The sequence below is a fragment of the Lissotriton helveticus genome, chromosome 1_1 (assembly GCF_964261635.1).
Source record: "Lissotriton helveticus chromosome 1_1, aLisHel1.1, whole genome shotgun sequence".
NCBI classification, from domain to species: Eukaryota; Metazoa; Chordata; class Amphibia; order Caudata; family Salamandridae; genus Lissotriton; species Lissotriton helveticus.
The window spans coordinates 1,080,707,037-1,080,731,746 of NC_136057.1; the positions used below are offsets into that span (position 1 = coordinate 1,080,707,037).

Here is a 24,710-nt window from a genome sequence, read left to right on the forward strand (position 1 = left end):
TACTGTGCCTTACATACTTTGGATCGCCCTGTAACTCCGCCTGCAACACAAAGAAAATTGTATTAGTTGAAACACCCCCCCCCCCCCGCTGCCCGAAAGCCGGGTTCGCGGTCGGGAGTGAAAACAGCATCAGGGCAGCTCGGCCATGCAGGAGGAGGGGTACTGTCTCCGACGATGACCAGGACCAAAGAGGGCGCTCGGTAGGCGGGAAAGGTAAGTATACCTCTCCCCCCACACCCTCCCCCACCGGAAGTGATGGCACCTGGGGACCCACACGGGTCCCCAAACACTAAACCGCTCGCTGTTGCCTGTGCCATCGTGTGGCACTAAGGGTGGCCGCCCTCTTAGGACTGGCATACAACTAATGCCACGTACAAGAACAAACTCGAACCAAACGTTTTTTTTGTTGGTTTTTTTTGTGCAGATTTATATAGCACAAATTGGACTCGAAGGTATTGGAGCACTATGCATGACCACCAGTTAAATGACACATTTATTTTATGGTAGGTGCGGGGAGATTTTGTGGCAGTTCTGGACCACTCAGTGTTGGTCTCCAGTGACATGTTTTTTAGCGTTCTGAGTCAGGAGGCGCCTGCGTTCTATTTATGGGTGATGCTCCCGGGAGGCATTTTGGCAGACCTGACTGTGGTTTCATGGACAAGTTATTTGTGGTTTTAGTTGCTTAACATATATTTTCAGCATGGGGTCCAGTGTTTCGGGATCACTCAAAATAGTCGTAAAGTCATAGCCACAATGACTGCAAAATGTTATAATAATTTCATGTTCTTCCCCAATATTGTCTCCTTCCACCAATTCTGCAAAGCATTTATTCTTCCGTCAAAACAGGCTGCTTTATGTTAAACACTCCAACTTCCTGCTGCTATTCTTTTCACTTTGCTGTAGGAAAACTCCATCAAAATATGTTAAGAACTCGTCCAAAACCCACAGATCATGTTTATCGCATCAGAGTTACATGTGCAATTTGACTCGTCTCGTAGCACCATCATAGCTTTTTTATTTTTATTTCAAATATTTTTATTGAAAATAAATTTTACATATACAAAGCATACAGTTGTCTTGCTTGGCTGCTCTTACAGTGTGTACTTTTGGCCTAGTGGTGCCAGAGAGAGAGAAAAGAGAAAGGAGAAAGGAGGGGGGGGGTCACTGCTTCAAATAGGCATCTAGGGCCTCCCACATGTCCTCTTTGGCTGTGTGGTTTGCCGCCTTGTCTTTGGCGGTAATGTTGTCTGCCCCTCGAAGGAATGTTACCCAGTTGAACCAGCGTTTGTAGGTGGCTTTGCTGGTGTTCTTCCAGTTTCCCAGGATGGTTTTCACTGCAGCCGTCAATAGCACGTCGACTAGGTCGCGTACTTCTTTGGATTGAAGCTGTGTCTCTAGGAAGCTGGTGGCGATCCCTGCTAGACCTCGTTGTATCTGGCATCCCGTGATTGTGTCTATTAGGTTGTATACTTTGTTCCAGAAAGCTTTAACTTTGGGGAATTCGTATATCATGTGGGCTAGATCTCCCCTTGCTTTGTGGCAGTTCCAGCAGGTGCTGCTGCCGCTTGCCCCTACTCTTTCTAGTTTCGCAGGTGTCCAGTGTAGTCTATGTAGTATCCAGTATTTTGTTTGTGCTAACTGTGGTGTGATCTTGTTTTTGGACGCCGATGTCCATAATCTGGCCCTCTCCTCTTCATTTAGTGGTTTCTGTGTGGTCTCTTCCCAGAAGGCTATTGTTTTGTTGTTAAGAGTTGTGGTGCGTGGTGTGATTAGTTTGTAGATCTGCGCTGTTTGGTGGCCTGTCTTGTTTAGATTCTGTGCATGCTGTATGATGGTGGGTTTGAGTTTGGAGAGGTTTGCTTTGGTGATGGCTGCTTTGATTCTTAGGAATTCGTAGAATTCCTTGTCTGGTAGGCTGGTTACCTGTTGCAGTGCCTTGTAAGTGAGTGGGTTGTGTGCTGCTTCTAGTTGTGCTGGCGTTGTGATTCCTCTACTGAGCCATTCTCTGCTGTCTAGTGCTTTGCCTTTGTATGTGATTTTGGTGTTGTGCCATATTGACTCCCATTTGGTGCCTCTGATGCTTACTTCTAATTCCTTGTCTACTCTCAGTATCGCTGTTTTTGTGTTCCGTAGTATTGCGTTTTTGGCTTCTGGGTGTCTGTTTGCCGTGAGGGCCATGATCGGGTCTGCACCTCCTAGAATGCTCCTTTCCAGGTCCAGCCATACTGGCATGTAGTCTGGTATGGGGGCTATCCAGTGTAGTCGCTGCTTGGGGAGGCATGCGGTTTGGAAGGCCTTGTAGTTTGTGAGGTTCAGTCCCCCCTGCTCTCTTTTAAGCCTGAGTTTCGCTAGGCTAATTTTTGGCTTTTTCCCTCCCCATAGGAACGTGTTGATGGCTTTGTCCATGTGTTTATGGAAGTCTATGGTTAAAGTAAGTGGCAGCATGGACAGCAAGTAGTTTAGCATAGGGGTGATCATCATCTTGATTGTCTCAATTCTGCCCCACCAGCTAACGAATTTGGGGCCCCATGTGTCTAGCTTCATCTTGATCTTTTTCAGCATTGCCTCCTCGTTATGTTCTAAGGTTGATCTGAGGTCCTTCCCGAAGAGAAGGCCCAGATATTTTAGGGGTTTTGTTTGCCACGCCAAGCCTGACGTGCCTAGGACTGTTCTGGTGGTGTGGCAGTTCATCGGTTTGCATTCAGATTTCTCCCTATTGAGTTTATACCCTGAGACATGTGCGTATTCCTCTATTGTTTGTACGAGTGCCTCTATTGACTCTTGTGGGTTGCTTGTGGTGATCAGGATGTCGTCCGCATAAGCCGCAAGTTTGAAGGCTTGACCTTCTACTTGCACTCCTGTGATCCGCGGGTTTGTCCTGATCATGTGGAGAAGAGGCTCTAGTGCCAGCAGGAATAGCCCCGGTGATAGAGGGCATCCTTGTCTTGTCCCTCTACTTAGGGTGAGTGTTTCTGATGTGGCTGTGTTAACCACCACTCGAGCTCGGGGGTTTTTGTACAGGGACATAATCATGCCTCTGTATCTTTCTCCAAATCCGAATTTGCGCATACATTGGTTTAAGAATGGCCACGAGACTCTGTCAAAGGCTTTTTCCGCATCTAGTGCGATCATTACAGCCTTCTCCGTGCTGTTTGCCGTGCGGTTTATTAGGTGGCAGAGCAGTCTGGTGTTATCCTGTGAGAGTCTGTTTTTCAGGTATCCCACTTGTGTTTTGTGTATGAGGACGGGAAGGTATGCATTTATTCTTGTTGCCATTACTTTAGCGTAGATTTTGCAGTCAACGTTTATTAAGGAGATTGGCCTGTAGTTTTGTGGGAACTGGGGGTCCTTTCCTTCTTTGGGGATGACGATAATATTTGCTTCCGCCATTGAGTCTGTCATGCTCCCCCTCTCTGCGCATGTCTGGAAGACTCTGACTAGTATGTCCTTGAGCAGCGGTTGGAATTTTTTGTAAAAAGTTGCTGTGAATCCGTCTGGCCCCGGGGCTTTGTTGGGTTTTAGCGAGTCTATGGCCATCCCTACTTCTGCTTTGGTTATGTTTTGGTCTAGCGCCTCACTCTGCTCGCTGCTTAGTCTGGGTAGATCTAGTTTCTCCAGAAGGCTAGCCCCCCCGTCTGCCTCCAGTGCTGTGTCTGCGGTGTATAAGTCCTTGTAGAACCTCCTGAAGGTTTCGAGGATGTGTTTGTTCGCCGTGTGCATTATGTTATCTGTATCGGTGATTGCCGCCACTGAGTGTTGCCTCTGTTTGGCTTTTAAGTATCCTGCTAGGGCCTTCCCTGCTTTGTTTGCTGAGCATAAGTTTATGGATTTGTATTTGTTGATCCATGGGGATGCCCTTTCGCTTAGTATGCTGTTGAGTTCGTACTTTTTCTTTGTTAGTGCTGTAAGTGTGTTCCTGTCCTGTATGTTTGCAGTATGGTTGTTTTCTAGTTCCTTTATCTGTTCCTCCAGCTCTCTAATTTTTTTGTTCCTCCCTCTGTTCATTCGTGCTTTAATGCTTATGAGTTTCCCTCTTATTGTGGCTTTAAGTGCATCCCATAGTGTCATTGCCTCTATGTCTTTTGTGTCATTGTATTGGAGATATTCTTTGATTGCCTCCTCTATTTCGGTGATGTTGGCGGGGTGCTCTAGTATGTCGCTATTGAGACGCCATCTCCTGCTTGGTGATTCATTGCGTTTCCCGCTTATAGAGAGGGAGATGTGGGCGTGGTCTAAGACTGTTATGGGTCCTATCTCTGTTTTGTCAGTCATGTGTGTGTGTGTGTTTGACATGAGGATATAGTCTATTCTGCTGTACGAGTTGTGAGGGGTTGAGTAGAACGTGTATTCTCTGGCGCTGGGGTGCTGTAGTCCCCATGGGTCTGATAATGCAAGTTTGGTGCATAGGTTTTTGAGTGTGTTCTGTTCTTGTGTGGCATGGCTGGACCTGTGCGGGTGCCTGTCTATAGCATTGTCCATCGCCTGGTTCATGTCTCCTGTCATTATCAGTAGTTCTCCCAGTGGGATCTTGCTGAGTTCACTTTCCATCTCCTCCCAGAACTTTTTGTTTGTAGCGTTCGGCCCGTAGATGTTTGCTATGTGCATGGTTTCCTCGCCTCTTTTGATGCGTGTGACTAACCTTCTACCTTCCGTCACTGCTACGCTGTCCTGAATCCTGAATTTCCCTTTCTTGCTGATGATGGTGATCACCCCTCCCTTTTTGTTGACTGCTGGTGAGCATACCATCTCACTTATCCAGTTTGCCTTAAGCTTGTTTGCGTCCTCTATGGACACTCTCGTTTCTTGGAGGACGTATATATCTGCTTTGAGTCTGTTTAGGTAGTCTAATGTCTTCCTCCGCTTGACGGGGTGGTTGAGGCCTTTGACGTTAAGTGATACGATCTTAATGTCAGCGGCTATCTGCGCAAGGCCCTGAGTGTCGTGTGTGGTCATGGTGTCTTTGTTAGATCACTGCTAACTGGTGTGGATTCTGTGTTTAACTTCTGTAGTCGGTGTATGCCTGCCGCTCGCCACCAGTCTTTGGGCCCCCCCCGGGGTGTGGATAAGGATGGGGATGTGTGTGTGAGTAGGAGAAAGAAAGAAAAAAAGAGTGGATAGCCCCACCAAGCTATGATTGTCCGTGCTACATGGCCTCCCCCCTGCCCTCTCCTCCCCCCCGCCCCCCTCCCCTCTGTCAATGTACTGTAAACGTGCGACAGCAACGATTCTCCGCCCTCCGCCCCCCCGGGTACATTAAGTCTTCCCCTGCTCCCTTCCGTGCTGTGCGTTGATAAAAGGATATTTTGCCGATCAGTGGGCCAGCCCATCAGTGATCATGTTCTGAGAGTTCTGTAGTATTGTCTGGTGGTCTTTGGGTCCTTCATAACGTTTTCCCTGAGGTGGGTGTCGTTTTGGAAGTCTCTTAGTTCTTCTTTCCATTTATCATGAGGTAGGTATCGTTTCCCAATTGAGGTAGCTAATGTTCGTTTGAGGTAGATGTCCGTCCGTTCCTCTGTGGGCATATGACATGACCGGGTCTTTTATCGACGACCTGCTGTTCCTTTTTCTCCTGTCTCTGAGCCATCCGATGAGGCTCTTCTCTTTGCCGTTCCCGGGCTCTTTTGTTCCATCTCTTCCTGATCTGGCTCCTGAAGGTATCTGCGTAGCTCTGCCGGGTCTTCAAACAGTCGTGTGCCTTTCTTGTCTGATATCTTCATTTTTGCCAGTCCTACAAAGCTGCACGTTATCTTGGCCCTCTTCATGGTGTCTCTTAGTGCCAGGAATCCCTTCCTTGTTTCTACCGTGCTTTTTGAGAAGTCCTGGGTGATGATTATCTTTTTCCCCTTCCAGTTGAGGGTTTGGCCTTTACGTGCGAAGGCGAAGATGGCGTCAGTGTGGTTTGTTCTCAGTGGTTTGCAAATGATCGTTCTCGGGCCTTTCATGTGCAGTTGTCTTGTGGCTGGGACCCTGTACGCTTTGTCGATCTCGAAGGTTCTTTCAAAGTTTAAGCCAGTCAGCTTGGGTATCAGTGTTTCGAGTAGCGCTGCGCATGAGCCCGCTTCTTCTTCCTCTTCTTCTGGAACACCTAGGATCCTGATGTTCCCTTTCCTGTTTTTGTCTTCTTGTTCTGCGAGCGTTCTCTGCATATCGCTAGAGATCTTGGAAATGTAGCGTACATCTCTTTCCATGGTGTCTGATTTATCCTCTATTTCACTGATTCTTCTTTCCGTCTCCCCTACTCTGATGGCTATTTTGTTCTGGTCCGCACGTATGGCTGTAAGCTCTAGCTGGACATTGTCCATGGAGATCTTTGTGGCTTTGGCCAGGTCATTGGCTTCGGTTATTTTTTTGACGAGCAGGTCCATCGCTGTCTCCGTGTTCTGCATGTTCTTCAGTTTGATTGGTGATTCCAGGTCTCTCCTAAATTTTTTGTTATCACTGGTCGTCATCCTGCCTAAGCCTCTTCTTTCTTGGTATATGGACAGCCTTCCCTTCTTTTGCTGGTCCGCCTGTTGTGCACCTTGTGGTGGGCTGTTTTTTATGTTGACCATGTCCTTGTCAGCCTTTGTGGTGCTCCCGAAAGTGAACCTGTTTGGCCACCTTATCGTCCTTGTTCTGGTTTTTCCGGACACCAGGGCATCTGTCCCTGAGCGGGGGTGTTCTTCCTAGGTGCGCTCGGTGCCCCCCTTTTGCTTCCTGTATCGCTACATTTTGGACAGGCTCTTTGGGCATCTGTCTTGCTGTCCCTTTCCTTCTGCCGTCCCACTTTATGTGCTGCAGGCTTCTTCCTTTGCCTCCACACCCTGCCGCCACCCTTTCTGCTTAGTGCTGGTGTCTTAATGCTGGTAACTCACCGCCCTCGGCCAGCCTCTTTTAGTGTGTCTGCCTCCTTCCGTTTCTGTGGGGCCGTCGCCAGTCTCTTCTGGTGCTTCGGGTGGGGGCCGTTGGAGGGGGTTAGCTCTTCTAGGACCTTGCTGATGTTCGTTTCGTTCTATTTTCCGCACACTCCGCCGTTTCTCCGTGAGGCTGGTGGCGCTCAATCGTTTTCTGCCGCCACAGGGTGCTGCGACTGTTCCAGGATGGCTTCCGCGCTGTTTACCCAGGAGGCTGCTGTACGCTTGGGCGCTTGATCACGCTGCGCTTGACACTCGCAAGACCCAGTTTTGCCTCTTGCTCCTTGCTTCTTGCCCCCTTACTTAGGATGTTTCACTTTGTTGTCTTGACCCGCTGTTGGGAAGCCGCCGTCTGGGTCCAGTAGGGCTCTGGTAGGTGATTGATCGTTTCACTTTCTCTGCTGGCCAGCCGGTGGGTTGCCTCCTCTGTGATGGCCGCCGCCGTTTTTTTCCCCTCTAAGATGGCCGCCACTGTTTGTTAGCGCTATCGCCTCACCTTGCACCGCGCCTCAGTGTGTGGCTGCTGGTTTCTTGGTTTTCGGGTGCAGCCCACCAGGCGAGTGCTACACTTTTTTGCACTGCGCTTCTGTTGGTGTGTATGTGCTGTGAGGTGATCACGATATGATAGCCGATTTGTCCCCTTCTAAGATGGCCGCCACTGTTTTGTTCGCACCGTTCCAAGATGGACGCCGCGTTCCTGTTTTTGCGGGCGGCTTCCTTGGTGCTTTTCTGAGTGATGGTCGGCGCTTGCAAAAAAGACAAACAACGCTTCGTTTTTGCCCAGCCTACCTTGTCTGGTGTGCTCGGCTTGGCCTCTTTTGCTCCGTTCTCGCGCTCTGCTACAGGTGGTTGTCCTACCGCTTTGCTTTGCACTTGCTTTGCCTCACTCCTGCTCCTCAGTGTATGGCTACTTCTTTCTTGGTTTTCGGGTGTTAGTCCCTCAGGCGAGTGCTTCGCTGGACTGCACTCCGTTCCGTGTGTTTCTCCTCCCGGTTGCACTTCTGCTGATGTTGTTCATGCAGTAAGGTGAATAAGATGGCCGCCTCTGTTTGGCTTCGGTTTCATGTCCCTTTCCCTTTGTTTGCGTGGTCTGACCTTTCGCTCGCTTTTCGGCTTGTCCTCCGCGAACTCTGCAGACTACGTCCCACCTTCGCTCGTGACCTCAGCGTTGCCCTGGTTCCGGACGAGCCTGGTGTTGTATCCAAAGTCGTTGCGGCTGTTCCGTGAAACTTTTATTGCCCCGCCATCTTGGTCTGCCTTACTTCGGTTCCCCAATCTCGGGGATCTTGGCTTTTTCTGCTTTCTGTCTGTTGTTCCGCTCACTCAGGCTATCTTCTTCTGCTGCTCTGTGTGTTCCCACACACTTCTTTCTGCTTTGTGTGGGAGTCCGAGGTCTTTCGCCGTTTTTCTCGCCGTTCTTTTCCCCCGGGGTCACGGAGCTCTCAAACTTAGGCAACCGCCTGCGTTGCCATCCAAGCCACGCCCCCAGCACCACCATAGCTTTGACTAGTTCTGCGATAGAGCTTTAATTCATGGTTTGACTTAAAAGCATTATGTTGTTTGCAAAATGTAGTTGTTCCGTTAATGACGGTAACTTTTTGTGTGTGTTACTATTTTGGGCAATAAGCAGCATTTTACTGCTACCCTAAATCTATAGCAGTCTGGATGCCTTTGTATTCATGTCTGCTTCAATGACTATGAACAAAAACTGTTTACTTACTCTTTTTTGTACAGAAAATGGTCCACTGTATGGCTCTGGAAAATGTGTGCCCAGTCTCAGTTCCGCACAGCAAATATCGTAGGTTTTTGTCTGTTTCACCTCAGCATACATGTATGTGTGCTGAAAGTTTCCTATAACACAAAATATGACCTAAAGGGTGTCTTTGTAGCCTGTAGGCTTACACCATATTCTTCATGCATTGCTGAGCATGACGACGGTCTGCAGACTTGTTTGTAGAGAACTGATGGTGGTGGCTGCAACATATTATAGGGACAGGCCAGACATTTTTTTAACTGTCGCCTTTGGAAAAGAGTTGCCTAATGGCCTCTTCTGTATTTTATAATTGGTTTTCCAGAACCTGCAAGTAGGTCTTTCACTTCTTCCAAGTGGGACCTGGATTACACATCAGGTGTAAATGTAATTATTATTTTAATTGTACTGCATGTTGTGTCTGAAGAGTGCCTGTGACAAGTGGCTGTGACCACAAGGGAATCCATTTTGATGTCTTGTACAGGAGTGGGTCCTGATATGGAGGGTGTGAGGGCACCCGGTACAGCAATGTGAATTGCAGGACTTCTTAGGGCCTTTTGATATAGATCACATACTGTGGAGGACAAGAGACAAAGGTTCCCTTTGTAGCATTGGCAACCTCCTGCCTGCTTCCTGCTTCAACAGAACTGTTACCTACACCCTGTTACATGGCGGCTAAGTTAAGTCTAAGCTAAGTATGTCTTTATTTTGGGTTCTCCTTGATAGGTGGCTACCAATTCTACCCTGCCAACACATGATAATGCAATGGAAAGCCAATGAGTCAATGCATGGACCAGGCTGGGAGAAATAAGAACAAGCATTGGCATAGCCAATAGGCCTCGCTTTTGGGACCTTATAAGTATTTAGTTATGCAACAGTTCATGTTGTTGCACCAAGGATATTCTGCTGCATAACTAAATACTTATAAGGTCCCAAAAGCGAGACCTATTGGCTATGCCAATGCTTGTTAGAGAAGTCAGAAGATGCCAACTTGGGTGTAGCATGGCACTACCTAGCGCTGGTGACTCAACATTGAATCAAAATGTAAAGATCCAGCCTGGCGCTTTGGGAACAGGGATAATATAAGATATCTACGGGAGACACTGGTAAGGTCACAAAGAAGGTCCCCAAATGTGAATGACTTTTTTCATGTTATGAGAACCAATACAGATCAAACAAAAGATCCAACTACTGCAAACTCAAAGATATCACTACATACAACTTCAAAGATGTAAGCATTTTCTTAGGTATTTTTTTAAACTGTGAAATTAAAAAATTCTGTAGTAATATTTTTCATACTTGAATGTGAGGTTGCACATCAAAAGCAATGGCCAGCAATTCTTGTACTTCTGAGCAAACTTGTTTCAGTAACTCCTAAATTGAAGGAAAAATAAACAAACTGTTATGCATTTTCGTTTCTAAACAGTTTTACTTACAGCAAATTTTAGAAATAATGTGTAAGTGTTCATTTTTGTTAGAGAGAATATATATTTTACAGAAAATACAGTTTTCAGAACAATGTAATCAATGTGATCTTTAAAATAAAGATGCAGGTCTTAATGACATGTTTAAAATAATCATTTTTCAACCCAGTCTGATTGCCAGACTACAAAATAGAATGAAGATAAAGGGAGTAACGTAAAACTGAGAGGGTGGTGAGAAAGAAAATGCCAGAAGGGTCTGCACTCTATGACTCAACCATAATCTAAAGCAAATATTTAACGGATTCACTTGGATTTGTACGACTTCACTGTGAATATAATACTGTCAAAAATGCAGTTCTTTCAAATCATATCTACATGACGGAACTGAGGTAATGTTAATCTACATTAATTCTGTTACCCTGGCAGTAAGGGCTATGTGGAAAACTGCGTGAATTGCAATTCTGTGGCAGAGCTTAAAGAAACTGCATTTGTATAATAGTTAGAAAGCTCCATCTTCCAACCGTAAAGTCATCCTCTCTTGCACAACTGAGCAATGAATGAGTTGACAAACCGTATATTTAAAAGCTGGAGATATCCATGAAAGCATTACCGGTTTCCGGGCCCTATACACCAAAGAGATACCCAGGAATGTGGTTCATGTCAACGTGCTCGCTAACAGCAGATTTCTCACCTTCTGAATTTCCTCAGGCATCAAACTGGATCTGGAAACTTTCATAACAATTCCCCAATTGTGTGGCTCTGTGTCGGGTTCCTCGAGAAAGCCTGATTTCCTTGAGAAATAAGACTCTTGGGTCGGAATCTTTTAGAAGCATGGAGATATCAATCGAATGAAGTATCCAGACTACTGGTTTCCCCAAGTTCCCTTTACCAGTCCATAGTCTCCACAGAGACATCCTGGGTCTCCAGACTCCTCCCCTGAGCCTAGCACTTCCACAAAGCGCTCAGGCAACAACATAGAACCCCTGGGTTCTGTCGACGGCGGAATCGGCATCGAACTATGCCGTTCCGTGTCATCGGGGATGAGGATGGGGATAGCGCCACCGACAGCTGCCGGCGACGCCGTTGGCACCGACTTCGTGTTCGACGTCTGAGAAGGTCGTGTTGGTACAACCGGCATCGAACCGGAACTGAGATCGGAAGCCAACGGCGTCAAACACGACGGGCCCTATCTGACCCCGCGGGGCCCAATGGCTCACCAAACAGGGTCATTTCGCTCAAATACAAGGCACATGGCCTCGTAATAATCCTTCATTTGAGTGGGAGTTGCTCTGGCTCCTGGAAATGGAGGGAGGCGCGAAGTCGACTCAGGCTCTGGCTCTGGAGAACCATGCCTAGAGCGCCAGTGCTCCTTACCTTTCTAGACGACGGACACCAGTTGAGGTGAAGTCAAAGTCCACTTGGACTTCTTGTTCTTCTTGTGCCTCTTCCCTGAGTGTCCAGCTGACATCGAATGGGAGGAAGAGGACTTAGGGCTCCAAGAGCAATCCCGTGACCTCCTCTTTTTCTAACAGGATCATGACCTCCTCAGAGTCTCGCTTGATGGTGTCAACTGCCAGGCTGCGAGCAACTTCAATGCCCGCTCCCTTCTGAGCCATTGCCTGGCACTCTGAACACAACTTCGAATCGTGGTCGCGCTCAAGACACCACAGTCATACGCGGTGGGGATCGGTAACCGGCATCGTGTGGGAACAAGTCCCGCAAGGTTTCAAACCTGTCTTCCTACCCGACATCCCTCGCACATGAAGTCTTCAAGAAGTCCGACAAAAGTCGAGAAAAAAGCCTGCCAAAAAGTGCCAGAGGGGTAGCTCTTCCCAGATCGGCGCTTACTGGTGCGTAAAGAATAGAACTGACGTCTGCGCGCCTGGTTGTTGCAGGGAGCCACCCGATGTCACACGCAAGAAGTATTGCTCAGCAAAATTTCCGAATCCAGCCTGATGCCTGAGAAATTCAAAGGTTAGAAATCTGCAGCTAGAAGTCTCTATCAGATAGGGAGGGCTGAAAGGCATGCAGGAGTCCTGAGTTCCAGTGTAGGCAAAAGGTTTATCCTAGAGGAGACTGCCTTAGGGCACCAACGTGCAAACATTTTGATATTGCAGGTTCTCTTCAGTGGTGAATAGATAGAGACAGGGTTTTTACCATTGGTGGAAGATGCCCTGTGCCATCTGCGAGTATGACTGTCATATGTGATCCGTTAGGCAACAGCAGCTGAGTTAATCCAGCTTGGTATTTAAAGATCCTGGCAGGTGTTGTGCGATCAGGGTTATGCCCTGTGCATTCAGCCACTTCCAGAGATGTAGAGCCTCCTGGCACAGACCCCGCGACACCACTACACCATGTTTATTACAGTACCATATGGCAGTCCTGTTGTCTGTGAGCATTTGTACCCATTCCCCATTGGTAGACGGGAGGAATGCCTTCAGTGCCAAGCAAATCGCTCGCAACTCCAACAAGTACTCTGATTTCCACCTCTCCCAGATGACTTCCCCAACCCAGTAACAATGCATCTATCACAACTGTTAGTTCTGGGAGGTGTAGAGAGAGAGGTTTGCTGCTGGTCCAAGTGCGGTTGAACAGTCACCACTGCTAATTATTTGCAGTCTTCTTTGACACATGGATGGAATCTAACAAACTGCCTTGGTGCGGAGCCCACTGAGACTTCAGATCCCACTTCAGAGTCCACATACGCTACCTTGTGTGGTCCACAAGCAGGATATAGGAGGAAAAGAGGTCAAGAAGACTCAGAGCTGACGTCACTCAGATCCAGGCTGCAGGTTGAAACATCAGGATCATAGCCTGAATGTTCTGGACTCAGTGAGGTGGAGGGATGGCTCCGAAGAGCGAAGATCTAGAATAGGGTGGAGCTTACGTCCTTCTTCTGCACCAGAAAGTATTGGAGTAATAACCAATAAAGCTTTCTTATGCTGGCACCCTGTGTATTGCTCCTTTGGCCAAGAGAGCTTGAATTTCTCCATGGACTATGAAAAAGTGGTTGTCCGGGAGGTGTGGCGCAGGCGGCGTGTTAAGGAGGTAGGAGAGAAATGGTAAGGCATATCCATTTTGCATGATCTGGAGCTCCCATTGATTGGACATAATGATCCTCAAGCAGACGAGGTGGAAGGTAATGGTACCCCCCTACTGGCTAATTGTGCACTGCAGCGGTTTAGTTAAAGTTAAAGTTTTTTGTGACAGCTGTGGGGGAGGGGCTGGGGTTTGGGTAGATTGTAGGTCCTGGGAGCCTGGGCACTGTTGGCCTGAGCCCTGTCCTCAAACTCAAACGGAGTAGGAGGTATGTTGCACCTGAGGGAGGTATTACCTCTGCAAGTAGCACCTACTGAAGGCTTGAAATGGGTACTGCTACTGGAGGAACCGCTGAGCTGGTGAAGCTAAGCCCAGAGAGTAGGCAATGGCCTTCCTCTCTTTAAACTTCCAAAGGACAGAGTTCACCTTTGTTCCACACAGCCCAGAGCCATTGGAGGGCATGTCCATAAAAGACTGTAAAGCATCCGCAGAAAAGCCAGTGGAGCAGATCCAGGCATGGTGCCTAAGAACCACCATGGTGCTGTCTACCCAACCCAGACAGTCAGTGTCCAGAGCTGATTTGATTCAATATTTAGCTGCATGTTGTCTGTCTACGATCAGGTTTAAGGTTTCATAGACATTGTCTGAGACCATTGGCAAGATATCATATCTGCCACATTGTCCCATAATGCTTATGAATATCTGCTAAAGAGGTATGTGGTGTTTACCGCCCCGAGGGTGAGGCTGGCTGAGGAGAATTTCTCCATTCTTTTTGATCCCTGTCAGACGGGGTGGTAGGGAATGCATTGGGGTTCAAGCAGCTCATTGATGCCTGGACAACAAGACTCACTGGGATGTTGCAATATGAACCCTGGTTCCCCTGGATCAGGTCTATGATGCCTATACCCTTGTCTATTGACCTGAGAGCAGGCTCCTGGTTTTGACCAGGTGCCAACAGCAAACCAGTAAAGGCCTTGTTAAAAGGGGGCAGAGGCTCTGGAGTAGAATGTGCAGGGTTAAGCACCTCTGTTAGAAGTGTAGTTGTAACTTCCAGGGTTGGCAGAATGAGGTAAATTGTCTCAGCTACCCTTCGAATCAGTGGCTAAGGATGCAGACTCATCAGTCGCCATGGCAGGGTTTGGTGAGGAGAGCCAAATGTCTAGAGAGATGTCTAGACCACCGGCATACTGGAAATCATCAAATGAATTGCCTTCATCATATTGCTCGTTATCGTCCTGATCAAGATTGCCCAAATCTCACTCTGGAGTATTGTCTGGCTCAGAATGGGCATATGGTCTAGGTCTGGGTAGTAGACCATGAGACTCTGAATCCATCAGTAAAATCAGTTCTCCTTCCAGTGCCGGTGACATTAAGATTGGCAGTGATTGTGGCGCCAAAGTGGTTGTGGCGCCAAATGCAGCATTGTGCAGGGCACCGAGTTTTGAGCCAAGGATGGCATCAGAACTTGGTTGGGTGGGGCCAAAGTTGGGGACAAAGTTGGCCTTAAGATGAGGTTGAGGAGCACAGACCATATTGAGAACAGATTTACTGATGGTAGACCAACTGGAGGCCCCCTCGGATCCTTGGAGCCTTATAGTGCTCCAGAGGGATCAGGTATAGCTGTAAAAACGTGGTCCTGCAGTAGCATTGCTGTCCGGGGTGGGAGCGAAGTGGGATTAGTGTCAGGATTGGTTTCTTCAGGGGTGGGGGTGGACAACTTTGTAGCCTAGAGGTGTAGGGACATTGTTTGACTCCGAGTGGAGGGAGTGGAGGATGAAGGAGATCCATGCTTAGATTTCTTATATTTCTTGTGGGATGTCCTTGAGGCCCGTAACCTTGAGGATAACTGGTCACGGAAGCAGCCCCAGAAATGTGAATGAATCTGCACCCTTGATTTGGACCGGAATAGTTGCGCTTTCATTTCCTACCGTGAACATGGATTACTGGTTTGGCCGCCTGGTTGTGGATGGGCCTGTTGTTCATATTTACACAGTAAGGATATAACGCCAAGTTGTTTATGGAACCAAGGCAGCAAAGACTGACATTGTGAGTGCCCGACACCGACATCTGCTGGTGACAGCCACAACATAGCCTGTAATTCTAGAGGGTGACATTGCCTGCACACTGGAGAAATGTGAGGGACAAAATCTCTGTCAGGAGTGACAGGATTTGAGCGCTCAAGATCCAGGCCGACAGGTGCAAAAAGAAAAGAACTGAAGTCAGCTCACGAAGGTGATGCATACATTGTGGCCTCAACGTCATGTCGAACGGACCTGATGTGAAGCTGCACAATACCACATGTTGGTGCACGATGAAATTGCTATGACATTTTCTGGATCCAGTCACATACCTGGGGAAATTCATAAAGTGAGGAATCTGTGGTTAGAAGTCTCCATCAGAAATGAATTGTCTCTCCTCCCAGTGAAATTCAATTATTATGTAGAAAAGACATATAGACCTTTTCTTTCGTAGCACTTATATTCAGTGGCGGTGCGTCCATTGGGGGCGTTGGGGCGTTGCCCCACTAGCGATTAACCAGTCAAAAATAAAATTATTATGAGCGCACTCACACAGTCTGTGTACTGTAGCTCAGAGAGAGCTGGACAAGCCCGACAAAATCATGATCGGATGTCATCGCGGAAGGGTGTGGGGGCGGGCCTGTGGCAGTGAGTGACAGCGTGCACAGCCAGCTGAGCAGAAGAAATAGCAGCACGGCAGGCAGGGCAGAAGCAGTGTGCGCATTTTGGACTAGTCATTTTTTATGACTTGCCCACTCATGCGCACAAAAGCAGTAGTACCTTCTCTCCACTTCCTCCCCTAGCACTCAGACAGGCAGGGTCCCCCGGGTCTCATTATGGGCAGTATTAGCCCTGCTCTTAGCCAATCCTGGTGCAGTGGCCCTGTTAATGCTGTGCCAGGATTGGCTGAGTTACCGCGCAGACTTCAGGATGGTGCCGTCCGTGGATGGCGGCTGTGCTCAGTGCTACCGCACTGTATGGCCAATCACATGTGGCCATGGCAAGCCATGTAGTGGTGATTGGCCGCTGTGGGCACGTCACCGCGCCTGGGGTGCCACAACAATTACAAGTCAGAGTCACGAGGAGAGTGAGCGTAGACCTCGCGACTCAGACCTCGTGACTCGTGCCTGCTGCAGTCAGTGTCTTGTCTTCATCATGATCATCTATCTTGTCTATATCGAGTGACAGAGTGAGAGTGTGACACTGACACAACAAACAATTCTCTTCCTCATAAGTTATAAAACGTAAGTTTTTTTGACACAGTCAGTGACTGAGTGTGGTGTGCGTGTGTGGGTGGCATGTCATTGTCATTATGAACTGCAAACTGATCAAATGGCTTGATTACATTATTTTACGCGCACTGTGTACTGTGAAGCGAAGCAAGCCACTTACTAGGCCTCGGCTCGGAGGGTAGACGCCGGGCGGCATTGAAAGGCGATGGGGAGGCGATGGGGAGGCGAGGCGGCGCGGCGGCAGTTCCAACGATCAGGTGTGAGTGGAGGGTTTCCATGACGGAGGCTCTGTGCACAGGCTTGTATTACACGGTGCTGTGCAGAGGGACAGAGCCCTTGGTGCCAGTCCGTGTCAGACGGGCTGGTGCTGCTTACGTGATCTCATCTACTGCACCCTCTTTACTTGGCTCTCACCACATGCACAAGACACTGCTGCATCCTTCTCAGCACAGCCAGGTCTAGTGCCTGCATGCTCTCGAGGCACTTCCAAAGATGGGGCTCAGAGGCGTCTGTCCTGGGTAAATAGGTCTTGTCCAACCACCAGAGGTCTGTAGTGCAGATACACTTATTAGGCTAGTGCCTTTTTTGGGTGCTAGCTTCTAGACTGATTGGCCCCTTCCTCGTTGTGGCTGGACGACGCCAGTTTACACAGAGCCGAGCGCCTAGAGGGAGCACCTGTCAGAGTTTAAGTATTAATTTCCTTCGCCGGCCGATGCTTGCAAAGTTACCTTCAGTATTGGTAATCTGTACCCCTTCTTTTAGAGGTCCGGTCTATGGGGAGCAGGTGGGTTGCTTTGCTTGGTTTCTCACTTCCGGTTCCTCACTTGTGGTAATGAATGTTTATTTGATGTACAGTTAGCAGTAGTTTATTGAATATATATTCAGGGCATTTTACCATGCATTAGTCTGGGTGGCAGTGGGGTGGAGGCACAAACTAGGTGGCAGAGGATGCACATTCCAATTGGTTGAAAATACCAGGGTGGTGGGTGGTATGACGTGGAACACGCACATGGGATCTGTGCGAAAAGTGAAACTGCAAAAAAAATCTTTTGCAAAACGAATCAACTTAAAAAATATATATATGTGAGCTGCAAACAATTTTTATTATGCATAAATAACGCCCTTAACTCCTTCGACGCTCATGACGAGCTCAGCTCGTCATGGAGTTTCCATTTATTTCAATGGAAATTACATTAACATCCTTCAGATGCCTTAGCATCCAAGTGGTTAAAGAACCTGCATTTGTAGTTTCTGAGCAGAATTACTGTGAAAACGAACTGTGATAATGTGTGTGCCAGATCACGTTAAGTTAGTGCCTATCACAAGTTGTTATATAAATAGGCCCCTTCACTGTGACGAAGGAGGCATTTGCATAAGTATGTTGGACCCGGCCTCGTGGCGTGGTCCTACCCCTCCCGCATGGCGGGCCCCGGACGACATCAGCCCTCCATCCAGCCCGGGTCGGCCTCGGGCACACCTCTGCACGCCCTCCAAACCCCCAGATCCGCCACCCGGCGGCCCACAACCACTGACACGGCACCCTCGGGCTGCCCCAGCATTACCGGTCCGGTGCCCACCCCGGACCCTCATTCCAGGCCCGACGCCATCTTGGGCCCATCACGTCACAGACACGTGGTCCCGGACCAGCCGCGGCCACGGCCCCAGCGAGCCCGCCATCGAGGCACCAAGAACCCTCCGGGTGGTAGAGTGGCCACTCCACCAGAGACAAGGAGAGGGGAGTTTCGATGGCTCCCCAACCATCCCCGGATGCCTGGTTTCGATCACCCTCCGGCCTCCCTGGGCTCCGGCTCCACCCCCCTGCTGGGTGTCTGGACACCATCATCCCGGCCCCTCTGACCCCCAGGCGAGAGGGTCCGGACATCAAAGGACTCCAGACCTATATCTGGGCCAGCCCCGGAGTAGGACGGCAGTTGTATCCCGGAGTCGAGAAGCCCTGCTGACGCTGTCGCGGCTGACCCTGAGACGAACTCACCTCGCTGATCTACCTGGAGCCTGCTGGCGCTGCCGCGGTCCATCTTTGCTGTAACCATCTTGGAACCTGCTGGCGCTGCCGCGGTCCACACTCGCTGAACCATCTGGGAACCTGCTGGCGCTGCCGCGGTCCACACTCGCTGAACCATCTTGGAACCTGCTGGCGCTGCCGCGGTACACACTCGCTGAACCATCTTGGAACCTGCTGGCGCTGCCGCGGTCCACACTCGCTGAACCATCTGGGAACCTGCTGGCGCTGCCGCGGTCCACACTCGCTGAATCATCTTGGAGCCTGCTGGCGCTGCCGCGGTCCACGCTCGCTGAACCATCCTGGAGCCTGCGGGCGCTGCTGCGGCCCAACCTTCCGGAACCCCCCAGCTCGAGGATTGAGAGCTGTGCGTAGGGTCCCATTGCAACCGACCATCTATAAGACTGTCCCACTACCTTGCCCCTTGCCACGAGACTTTCCAGATCTCTGGATCTGCTGTATATATTGAAACGATACTTATTGCCCGATAAAGATTGAAGAATCTACCTACGTGTGGTGTATATTTGTAGTGGTGTGCTTACTCTGCTGTACGATTCTAGGAGAGGGCCCTCCCGTCGGAGGCCTCTCGACATCGCTCGGTCCCTTCTCTGAAGGAGGGGTAGACCTAGGGGTGGTCAGTCAGACACCTTCTGCCTCCCCCGGGTTCGCCTTTCTAACATTGGTGGCAGGCGCTGCGATCCGAGCCAACGCAAAATCGTACAGAGAGTGATCGACCCGCTACGACGGAAAAACACACAGAGACCATGACGACCCAAGGAACCAACCTACCTGCCGAATTCCAGAAAGAGAAGATAGAAGAATACAGCCACAAAGAACTAAAACAATTCTGTAAAGACATGGGTATCGCTACCACTGGCCTGAGCACAAAAGAGGACTTCAAATCGGCCCTACAAGCCTGGGTGGAAACCCGAGACAGACCACCCCAAAAGGAGAATGGCCCGAACGGGCAACAGGAAACCAGCGCACCCCCGACGGGGGAAAGAACCACAACACTAAACGCGGACCTCATCTATGAAGACGCTCGAGAACGAGAGCGCAACCAGCTACACGAAGTGGAACTTGCACGACTCCGGCTAGACGGAGAACTCCAGCTAGCGGAGAAAAATATAGCCCTCGAGTAACTACGGCTGGAGGGGGATCTAGAAGAGAAACGGAGACAACGTGACCTCGAAGAAAAGCGACTAGCCTATGAACACGAACGAGGCCTGAGAGAACTAGAAATCAAGGCCAAGATCAACGAAGATAGCGCGGCCGGGGGCAAGACCGCGGCCCCTCCCGTGGACACCAAGGTTCACCTACCGAAAGATGTAGTCAAAGAGTACTACAAGAACGATGATATCCAGCAATGGTTCAAAGCCTACGAGGTGGCCATGACCGCCCATCGGGTGCCCCTGAAGGATTGGGGCGCCGGCCTGTGGGGAAAGTTCGTCAACGAAGGGAGAGACGCCCTGCTGGAACTCCCTGACACAGAAATGACCTCCTATGAACACATGAAAACGGCCCTACTCACGCGCTACGGACTCACCCCCGAAATGTACCGGCAGAGGTTCCGAGACTGTAAAAAAATCCCCGGTACCACCTGGGTAGAATATGTGAACTTTTTTAGCAGAGCCTTCGAGGGGTGGGTCAAAGGCAGTCAGGTCACTACCTACCAGCAGTTGGTCGACCTGATGTCATGGGAGCACCTCTCCAACAACTGCTTCATTGAACTACGACAGGACCTCCTCGACAGCAAGTTGACCGAGCCGCGGAAGCTAGCTGTCGAAGCAGATCGGTGGGCGAGCAACCGCGTCCACCAGGAACACCACAGGAGAATACGGACGAGGGTCCCCGGGGAACCACCGGCCGCGAGGCGGCGGGTCTGGCATCAGCCGAGGTCGAGACCTTCCGCCGGGGTCTTCGCCCGCCTCCTCTACACCAGCCGCCAGCCCGAGGGTAGGCCCATCCAGCCCGACCGGGGCCGCGCCCCAACGTTACGTGCCACAGATGCCAACGGCTGGGTCACTATGCCAATGATCCTCTCTGCCCCATGAACCAGCGGCCCGGCACCACCGGGCCCCCCGGTCGACAAATCACTGCAGCTGCCCTGAGCGCAGAAAAGGATGAAGAAGAAGAGGTCCCTATGGAACCAGAAGAATGGGAGTCCGCGGCCATGTGTCTTGCCTCCCTGGGCGACAAAGACATGATCCCCCGAGACCAGATTCCGGTCAACACCCAGAAGTACAGTGGGTCACCATCAACGGACGCCGGGCCGAGGCTCTCCGTGACACGGGGGCCAGCATAACCTCCGTCCGCTGCCATCTGGTGACCCCAGAACAAATCTTGCCCCACGTTCTGTGCCCTGTCCGGTCAGCGGACAATTCTGAGAGCCTGTGCCAGATGGCCCGCATCCCCTTCGAGTGGGGAGGAGTGTCCGGCCTGCTGAAAGTCACCGGCCGAGACGATGCCCCTGTGGACTGCCTCCTAGGGAACGACCTGGAAAGTTCCCCTTGGGCACAGATCGAGCGAAGAGAGCATCTGGGGATGCTAGGCCTTCCTGAATGGGTTTGCGTAACGACCCGATCCATGTCCACCCGGGACACCGTCCCAACCGAAGACAATCTGCCCGAAGAACCTGAATGGCCGGCACCTCCGCCACCCGCCACTGCCACGGCCGAACCCGAACTGGGGCCGCAGGGCCCCAGCCATGAAGAACTTCCCGAGCTCGGGCCCCTTCCCGAACTAGCCCAGTGGCGCCAAGAAGGGGGCCCCACCCGCGAGCAGTTCCGTCGGGAACAAAAGACATGTCCTTCCCTGGAGGGACTCCGACAACAAGCCGCCACGCAAGCCACAGGAGACTCCTCGGGGTCCCACTGGATCTATTGGGACCAGGACCTCCTGTACAGTGAACAAAAGATCGCCGAGCTGGGGGCCGGCCGAGTGCTAGTCGTCCCCCTCCACTTCAGAGACTTTCTCTTAAACCTGGCACATGATGTGCCCCTCGCCGGACACCTGGGGCAGGACAAAACCTACAGCCGCCTGGTGACCCACTTTTATTGGCCGAAGATTCGCCGCGATGTGTATAACCACTGCCGAACCTGTCCGACCTGCCAAGCCAGCGGGAAGAGTGGGGGGAAAATCAAGGCCCCACTCCAACCATTTCCCGTGGTGACCACTCCCTTCGAGCGAGTAGGGATCGACATCGTGGGGCCCCTGGATCCTCCAACCTCCCAGGGGCACCGCTTCATCCTCGTCCTGGTGGACCATGCCACCCGCTACCCAGAGGCTATCCCCCTCCGGACTATCACCGCCCCCGTAGTGGGTCGGGCGCGAATGGGGATCTTCTCCCGAGTCGGCTTCCCCCGAGAGGTCGTCAGTGATCGGGGCACAAACTTTATATCGAAATATATGCGGTCCCTGTGGCAACAGTGCGGGGTCGCGTATAAGTTCACCACCCCGTATCACCCTCAAGGGAATGGACTAGTGGAGCGATTTAATAGGACCCTGAAAGGAATGATCAAGGGCCTAGAAGAGCCCCTCCGGCGCAAATGGGACGTTCTGCTGCCATGCCTCCTGTTCGCCTACCGGGAGGTACCCCAGAAGTCCCTGGGGTTCAGCCCCTTTGAACTATTATATGGACACCCGGTGCGAGGCCCCCTCAGCCTGGTCAAGGAAGGCTGGGAGCTGGCCGCCTCCGATACTCTGCCCGATGTTTTCCGATACCTCTTGACTCTCCGCAACCAGACTCGGAAGTTCCGGGAACTGGCCGAAACCAACCTGAAGGCCAGTCAAGAGAAGATGAAGCGCTGGTATGATGAAAATGCCTCGTCCATTGAATTCGAGCTGGGCCACCAGGTCTGGGTCATGTCCCCGGTCGACCCCGGCGCCCTCCAGGACAGATGGATGGGGCCCTTCAAAGTGGTGGAGCGCAAGAGCCCCGTCACCTACCTAGTGGACATGGAGTCCCCCCGGAACCCCCTCCGGGTCCTACACGCCAACCGGCTCAAGCCCCACTTTGTCCGCACCGAACTGAGCCTGTTGTTGGCTACCGATGACGGAGCAGAGGACGACTCCGAGCCTCTACCAGACCTCCTGAGCACCTCCGAGAAAGATGGCTCTGTCGAGGGAGTCTCCCTCTCTCCCGCGCTGACACCCAAACAGCGCCAGGACTGCCAGGAACTGCTGGGTCAATTTGCGAACTTATTGTCCCTCACCCCCGGAGTCACCCAGTGGTGTGTCCACGACGTCGACACCGGGGACAGTCCGCCCGTGCGGCACCGAGCCTACCGAGTCCCCGACCGAGTCCGGGCCTGCATCCAAGCCGAAGTTTCCAAGATGTTAGCCCTAGGGGTAGTCGAACCTTCAGACAGTCCATGGGCCAGTCCCGTCGTCCTGGTCCCTAAGGCCGCTGCCCCCGGGGTGCCCCCGGAGCTGCAGTTCAGTGTTGACTACCGGGGACTGAATGCCGTCACCAGGACCGACGCCCATCCCATTCCCCGAGCGGATGAACTGATCGATCGCCTGGGAGCCGCCAGGTACCACAGCACCTTCGACCTCACGGCCGGATACTGGCAAATCGGCCTCACGCCAGGGGCACAAGAACGATCCGCTTTCTCGACCCCCGATGGCCACTTCCACTTCAACGTGATGCCCTTCGGCATGAAGAATGCTCCGGCCACCTTCCAGAGACTAGTGAATCGGGTGCTGGCAGGGCTGGAAGAGTTCAGTGCCGCCTATCTGGACGATATTTCGGTGTACAGCCTCTGTTGGGACGAGCACCTGACCCACCTCTGGAAGGTCCTGACGGCCCTCCAATGGGCCGGACTAACAATAAAAGCCAGCAAGTGCCAGATCGGTCAAGGGTCCGTGACCTATCTGGGACACCAAGTGGGGAGCGGCCAAGTGGCTCCCCTTCAACCCAAGATCGACGCCATCCAGGCCTGGGAGCCCCCCGTAACCCAGACCGCTGTCCGAGCCTTCCTGGGGCTCACTGGATACTATCGGCGGTTCATAAAGGACTATGGGAGCATTGTGGGGCCCCTCACAGAACTAACCTCCAAGAGACTACCCCCGAAGGTGCACTGGACCCCGAGTGCCAAGTAGCCTTTGAGACCCTAAAGACTGCCATGTGCTCCGCCCCGGTGCTCCAGGCCCCCGACTACAGCCGAGAGTTCATCGTCCAAACTGACGCCTCGGAACACGGCATTGGGGCCGTACTGTCCCAAATGAACTCTGACGGAGTTGACCTTCCTGTGGCCTTCATCAGCCGGCGCCTGCTGGCCCGAGAACAACAATGGAGCACCATCGAGAGGGAAGCATTCGCCGTCGTATGGGCCCTAAAGAAGCTCCGGCCCTACCTCTTCGGCACCCACTTCCGAGTACAGACCGACCACCGGCCCCTGCGGTGGTTGATGCAGATGCGGGGCGAGAACCCGAAGTTGCTACGTTGGTCCATCTCCCTCTAAGGGATGAACTTCACCGTGGAACATCGCCCTGGCAACGACCACGCCAACGCTGACGGCCTCTCCAGATTCTTCTGCCTTGGCGAGGAGAATCCCCAAGAAGATGGGTGACTCTCCCCTGCCTTCAGCTGGGGGGGACGCGTGTTGGACCCGGCCTCGTGGCGTGGTCCTACCCCTCCCGCATGGCGGGCCCCGGACGACATCGGCCCTCCATCCAGCCCGGGTCGGCCTCGGGCACACCTCTGCACGCCCTCCAAACCCCCAGATCCGCCACCCGGCGGCCCACAACCACTGACACGGCACCCTCGGGCCGCCCCAGCATTACCAGTACGGTGCCCACCCCGGACCCTCATTCCAGGCCCGACGCCATCTTGGGCCCATCACGTCACAGACACGTGGTCCCGGACCAGCCGCGGCCACGGCCCCAGCGAGCCCGCCATCAAGGCACCAAGAACCCTCCGGGTGGTAGAGTGGCCACTCCACCAGAGACAAGGAGAGGGGAGTTTCGATGGCTCCCCAACCATCCCCGGATGCCTGGTTTCGATCACCCTCCGGCCTCCCTGGGCTCCGGCTCCACCCCCCTGCTGGGTGTCTGGACACTATCATCCCGGCCCCTCTGACCCCCAGGCGAGAGGGTCTGGACATCAAAGGACTCCAGACCTATATCTGGGCCAGCCCCGGAGTAGGACGGCAGTTGTATCCCGGAGTCGAGAAGCCCTGCTGACGCTGTCGCGGCTGACCCTGAGACGAACTCACCTCGCTGATCTACCTGGAGCCTGCTGGCGCTGCCGCGGTCCATCTTTGCTGTAACCATCTTGGAACCTGCTGGCGCTGCCGCGGTCCACACTCGCTGAACCATCTGGGAACCTGCT

The 24,710-nt window shown here is 51.8% G+C and overlaps 1 protein-coding gene across 2 annotated transcripts in view; it reads right to left on the minus strand.

Annotated features, from left to right (window-relative positions):
• CFAP54 (cilia and flagella associated protein 54) overlaps positions 1 to 24,710 on the minus strand; it is a 2,603,731-nt gene that overhangs the window by 143,442 nt on the left and 2,435,579 nt on the right. For both annotated transcript variants that reach the window (XM_078677994.1, XM_078677988.1), the window contains one exon: positions 9,943 to 10,017. In XM_078677994.1, coding sequence (XP_078534120.1) covers positions 9,943 to 10,017 — 75 coding nt within the window. The remainder of the gene's footprint in view (positions 1 to 9,942; positions 10,018 to 24,710) is intronic.